Below are 6,544 nucleotides of genomic sequence, written 5' to 3'. Positions count from 1 at the left end.
GGCCAGCAGTGAGGCACAGGGCTGGGGTTTTGGTGTTGATGAAAGCTTCCTGCTTTGGACTATCCTCATGGTAAGTCTCTAAACTTAAAGAGGCAAAAAAGGGAGGCAAAAAAGGACTCTGTTGTCAAGCCAGACCAGCTGTGGTGTTTTGTGTCCTGCTGTGATGAGCAAGCCTGGCTGGTATTAGCAGGGAGCAGTGGGGTGGCCACGTGGGCTGGCAGAACTTGGGTGGGTCTGGGGGTCAGGCTGCCCTCAGCCAGCATCTGTCCCACACACGTGGTGGGGCACTGCTGGCCCACAGATGCTGCTGCTGAGAGGGTTACTGTCCTCTGCTCCACCACCTGTGGTTCCCATGTTTATTTAATTAAAAAAAAAAAAGAAAAAAAAAGGAAAAAAACAAAAGAGTATGTAATTCAATACACATCCATCCTTTCAAGGAACAGCAGTCATTCCAGCAAGAAGCAGGCCAGTGGTCTGGGGAAGGACAGATGGCCCTGCAGCTAATTTGCTCCCATAAATCTGTTGCAAATCCTCCCTGCAGTAAATGCTGGCTCTGTGTTTGTGAACATGTGTCTATCTTGGGGCTGCTATGAGCAGGAGATAGAGCAGAGTCTGTAATTTCAGGCTGTATTTCCCTTATGTGTTTTGCAGAATTGACCATTTTGGTTAAGAAATAAGTTGTAATCCTGTAGCTGGCTGCCAGCAGATCTCCATGCAACTGCTCTTGCAGCAGAGCCAGGTATTCTCTTGTCGAAGCTCCAGCATAGCCAGGAGCTCATCCTGTCCCCTTGCAAACTGCTGCTAAGGACCTGCACACTGCCGTTCAAGTCTCTGCTCAAGGCAGAGAGCATTTCACTGCCTTTAGCCTCTCCATCTTGCAGGATTCTCATCCCTGGGAGAGGATCAAAAGCCCCAGTTTGTCATTGCAATGGGACTGAGGCTTATGGTTGTTTTAGTGTGCTGGCCTTCCTGAAGAGAAGCAGAGAGACTCCTCACCCCAGAGTTTTGTCCCTACTGTGGGACACAGGACATTCTGTACTCAAGCCCTGGCAGGCTGGCCAGCCCTGTTGCAGCTGGAACTGGGACCACCTGGCCATGGCCACCCTGCCCTAAAGGCTGTGTCCTCCTGTGCATCCTGGGCTGCATTAGCAGGTCCAGGCTGGAGCCCAGCCTGCAGGCAGGCGTGCAGGGACTGAGTGGGACAGAGGTCATGCTGTGCTCAAGGACTGGGCTCAGGCAGTGGAAAAGAACTACCTGTGGGAGGTCAGTACTAAGGTATTGGGATACAGATCCTTGTTTCAGAGTCGAAGGCGTGGAAGCAGCTAAGTGTCCAGGTTACTTTTTGTGCAAGAGATGCTGATCTCTGTCAGAGACATAGAGGCCCTGGTGTCTTGGACCTGCTGTGGGGTTAGGGAGGTGTGAGACCTCCTGAACATCAGCCTATGTAGGATAGGCAAGTAGTTCTCTGCATTGTTGTGACATTTTCTCTCGTTTACTCATTAACCAAGACCCGCTGCTCTGGCCTGCATTTGCCCTTGAGTTCCACATGTCCTTGTGTTTGCTGAGCAGTCTTGCACAATGGAGCAGGTCAGTCTGCAGTTGCACAGTGTGTTCTGCTCTGCATCCATTGCTGCTCTGGATGACTTGTTGGCTTTCTACATTGTATTGCTGAGTGGCCCAGGGTATTGAGGGTCACAATTTAAAATGTACATTTTAGAAAAATCCAAACAGCTACCATGTTGCAAGTGTGTGGCTTGATGCCTTGTATTCCTGGTCGTGTCACACACTGATGTGTAACTGCATAGTAACAATAGTCTGCCTGGTCTAGCACCCATCTAAATGAAGCCCAGGTGCAGCCGTGGCTGACACACATAGGGCAAGGAGACCGTGACATAATCATGCTGAATTCCCATGAGATTGTGAGTGGGTCATGCTGCTTTCTGTTTGGCAAGGTCTGTGTTCACTCCCCAGCGTTTTCTCATCACAACTGAGCTGGAGCAGCAGTATGTGTTTTCATCCTCTCCTATCTGATTGGAAGGCTCCAGCAATCTTCTGGATATTTATTCCAATATTTTCACCTCACAGTCATCCCAGGGTGCTCAGCCTGTGCTCTTATCTAACAACTACGAGCCATTTCAGAGAGCAACCTCTCAGGCCTGCCAAAATCCTCTGAGGGTGACACCGATTCTGCAGTGTAAATGCATCAAGCAGAGGGATTGCCCTGCTGGTGACTCCTGCAAGGTGTTGTAGAGAGGATGGGCACCCAAGAATTCAACACTACAAAGTCTGTGCATACCAGTAGCTGAAACATCAGTGATCCTAAGGTTAAGACAACCTCATTGCCCTGACATTGCTGCAGGTGGGTGGGAGGGATAAATGGGAATGAGAGCATGACATGCAGTGTTTTTTTGCAAGAAAGGATGGACTTACACAGCTGACCATTTCTGCCATGGTAGAAAATTGGAAAAAAATTCTTCCTTTCAATTCAAATTTTAATACAGAGCTTTCTCTGAATGGTGGGACATAAAGGATTATCCCCTCTAAGATGGTCTCTCATAGCTGACTCTGCTCAGCACTCTGTTTTCTGAGACTCTGCTTCTTTTAGTAAGTCAAGAGAGAGTTGGAGGGATAGGTACATGACCTGCTTACAGCAGCAATAGAGCTTGTTTTCTTTTGCAGTGCTTTGCTTTGGATTCAGTATGGAAATAATATGGGTAATACAGTGATGTTTTGGCTATTGTTAAGTTGTTCTCACCCTAAGTCAAGGGCTTTTCAGTTTCCCATGCTCTACCAGTGAGGAGCTGCACAAGAAGCTGAGAGCGAGCATGGGCAGGACAGCTGACCCCAACTGGTCAAAGGGATATTCCATACTATAGAACATCATGACCAGTATATTAACTGGGGGAGTTGGCTTGGGGGGACAATTGCTGTTCAGGGATGGCTGGGCATTGGTCACTAAGTGGTGAGCAAACTGTACTGTACATCATTTGAGTTTCTTGGATTTTATTCCTCTCTTTTTTATCCCCTTGTTGTTGTGAATAATACCAATAATAATAATAATAACAATAATTATTGCTAACAACAACAATAATTTTGCTTTATTTCAATTATTAAACTATTCTTAACTCATAGGTTTTACCTTTTTCTGATTCTCTTCCCTATCTCTCCAGGTGGCAGGATAGAGAGTGTACTTAGTTGCTAGCTGGGGTTATACTACAACACCCATCCAAAGGAACATTTAATGCATCTGTAGAATGTGTATGACAAACTACAGCAATCACTATCATGCCACTGCATCTTTTACTCTTTTGCAATGGCTTGATGGATTCGAGATGGCTGATGTCTGACAGTGTGAACCCAGCACTCACCCAGCTCCAGTCACTCCTGTGAACCTAGACCTAAATTATTGACAAGAACATAGATGCAGAAACACAGAATTTGGAGAACATAGTCTTTGCCGTGAAGCTCATGTATATATACGGATACTACAGCCTAAGTATAATGAACAACAATATAATTTTGAACTTGCAGTCATTACTGAAGTCCCACACCAGAACAGTTTAGTGTATAGAGGTTGCAATAAAGAAATTGAGGGCTTAAATTCAGCATTTCTTGAGTCAATGGATAAAAAGAGAGCACAAAGGAACATGATTCTTTAGTGTATGCAAATTTATTCAACTCTGAAATTATTTATTTACAACTAATGACTGATACCAACTGATGAGGTAAAAATATGAGGTATTGATATAACATTTAAAAATGTAATTATCATAATGTATCAATGTAACAATACAAAATACTGTGGTAGTTGAATGGTAGACATGGCATAATGTGCATTTTGAAGAAATCTTATTTCAACAATACATGGCTTGGAGATGCCAGAAGCTCATGACAGAGCTTCTGCAGGGAAAACAACCCTATCTTGCTAAGGGTGGCAGATGGGCACAGGGCCTTTTCCAGCTGAGCAATGACTTGTGAGACAGGATAAAACAAATCACTGTCCAGGTTTTCCCTTATTTTCCTTAATTCATTATTTATTGCCAGACACTGCCATTCCCAGGGCTAGAAATTCTGTGCCTGTTAATGCTGAGGCGCCGCTGTATTTATGTAAACTAATGTAGCAGAAGTACTCTAATTGCTCATGTTTTGGAAAACAGCCGGCATGAAATCTGCTGCCATGGCCACAGGCATTTGGGAGAAGGTGCTGCTTTCTGGAATGGCATTCCCAGCTGGGGAGGCACTGTTTGCTCCTGGGAAGGCTGAGCCTGGGCAGTGGTGATGCCCTGCAGCCAGCAGGTGACTGCCAGACCCCACCATAGCCACATAAGGATCCTGTGAGTGCTCCCCTGTCTGCAGGACTTAAAGCTCTTGAAAGTTGCACATTACAACTATTGTTGGCCATAAACTCGAGGCAGGAGCTCCCAGGCAGCCAACATCCCTGATCCTAGGACTTGCACAACAAAACTTGAGTGACACAGCTCATGGGTGAAGATGACAGTGACTTTTTTGGAGTCCTGCTCCTTCACAAGAATATTGTGGAGCGCTGGAGCACTGTGGGTCACCTTGGGTCACCTTGTCCACGCTGAGCTCCCACAGGTGTGCTGCCTCAGCTCGCAGGGCTGTCCCCTGCCAGCATGCACGTGCAGGATGGCACGTGGGGTCATGCTCTAGCAGCTGTCACCAAACACAATGGCACAGCTCCCACACCTGGGGAATGTACAAATCTCTGGCTTTGAAGGGACTTCCTGATTCATTGAATCAGGGCACAAAGCTGTAGCTTCAGATAGGAAATGCATCCTGCTTAATCAACCTCATACTAATATTTCTGGATTTTGTTGGAAGGACTGAGCTGAAACACCGGCTGTGAGTGATTTTGCTGGTTTATGCAGCAATAAATGAATTCTAAGTGAACAAATACAATTAATGAAGAACAGTATTATCATGCTTGTACATTGTTACTGAGTCATAGATGTAATAACATTTTGGTCGTAGGTTAGTTAAAAACAAAATGGAACCCTGCCACAAAGGCAATGTTGACAAATTATTATTATTACTTTTAAAGTATTCTTCCATTAGCAAAATAATAGGTCCCTGAAAGTGAAATTATATATTAGGCTTAAATGGCTCCTACTCCTCATAGTCCTAATCCTGTTCCCATCAATGCCTACAGAGGTGGAATCATGCAGAACAGTGCAATATAAGATGAAAATGCTTGCTGTTACTATAAAAGCAATCTTTCCAAGAATAGCATTTATTTAGTCTTTTAAATCTCCAAGATGTGTTTAAAATTTTAAAAAAGCATAGTTATTTGTATAGTAAGAATATTAAAAGGCATGGTGTTCATCTACTTGTCTTTGTTTCCACTGGATGTGGAAAACCTGCTTTGGATTAGCCATCTCTACGGGAGAAGGAAAGAACACAGAAACACTTGGAACCTAGAAAAAATGCTTACAAAAAATAATTAATTTACAGCTTAATAAGTTACCAGTCTGAATTCAGCCATCTTGGGACACACAGCATTACTTTGTGCTGTCCAAGGATGAGCTGTTACCTGGAACACTGCACACAGTGAGGTTCTCTACTGACAGACACCAGTCATTTAAGGCAACAGGTAAGTTTTCAACACCTTCTACTAAAAGTCACAATTCTGCAGCTGAACATAAATGGCCTCCACAATGACTCAGATGCATCTCCATGTATTTTATTTGGTGAGACTTATTCCCTCCTCATTATTTTTAAGTGCACTGTAACCTCCTTCTTCCTTAGGTCCTGTAATTCTTCCTACATCTATTTATAGGTACCTTCTCATAGCACACACAAACACAAAACATATTTGGGAACAGGCATTTTTTATCACACAAATTAGGCCTGGTAGCTCTGATAACAGCAAACACAGCTTATGTAGCAGTGACACACTAAGAAACAAGTGACAAGTCCACTTAAGTTCCAACTGATGCAAGTGATTTGCACTGAGTTATATACAAAATAATTAATTTATACATATACATATATATAGATAGATAGAATATAGATAAATATATACATACTGTACATTATTTATTTACAATTAAAATATGCTTCTTAGAAGCCTTTAAATACCAGAGTTATGTAACATACAAGTAATGGCAATAATCTGTTTTTAAAGTAATAAAAGCTCTCTGAAGAAATGTTTAGTTCAATGATCAAAATTAATACAGAGTTGATGTGGGGGAGGGGGGGAAGGTGAAGTCTCCAGAATAAAAGAACTTTCCTATAAAATTACTTTTTCAGCTTTGTAACCCAGGCCTGGTCAGATTTCTGCAGCTTAAATCAGACCTTTGCTTTCAGTATTCCTGTTCTCTGCCAGACCCTGATTTATGCTCACATGCTCCCAGGAACACTTAATCAGATTTTTGTTTCTGGTCCCTCAGCAATCAGAGGTTGAAATGAGTTTCTGATCCTGGCAACTTCTGCTGCACACAGATGTCCAAAACCTTTGTTGTACCACTCTGGGGAATGTCCTCTGAAGAAATGAAAAGAGAATTAGTGAGAAACTCAAATACTC

The 6,544-nt window shown here is 43.4% G+C and overlaps 1 protein-coding gene across 13 annotated transcripts in view; it reads right to left on the bottom strand.

Moving 5' to 3' along the window:
* Positions 1-3,651: 3,651 nt before the first annotated feature.
* STARD13 (StAR related lipid transfer domain containing 13) overlaps positions 3,652-6,544 on the bottom strand; it is a 285,778-nt gene continuing 282,885 nt past the window's right edge. For all 13 annotated transcript variants that reach the window (XM_085579263.1, XM_085579267.1, XM_085579273.1 and 10 more), the window contains one exon: positions 3,652-6,502. In XM_085579263.1, the coding sequence (XP_085435389.1) occupies positions 6,385-6,502 (118 nt within the window). In that variant the 3' untranslated portion in view covers positions 3,652-6,384. The remainder of the gene's footprint in view (positions 6,503-6,544) is intronic.

The sequence above is a fragment of the Lonchura striata genome, chromosome 1 (genome assembly GCF_050655825.1).
Source record: "Lonchura striata isolate lonStrDom1 chromosome 1, ASM5065582v1, whole genome shotgun sequence".
NCBI classification, from domain to species: domain Eukaryota; kingdom Metazoa; phylum Chordata; class Aves; order Passeriformes; family Estrildidae; genus Lonchura; species Lonchura striata.
Note: the sequence above shows the minus strand (reverse complement) of the source record. Positions and strands in the feature narration are given on the sequence as shown.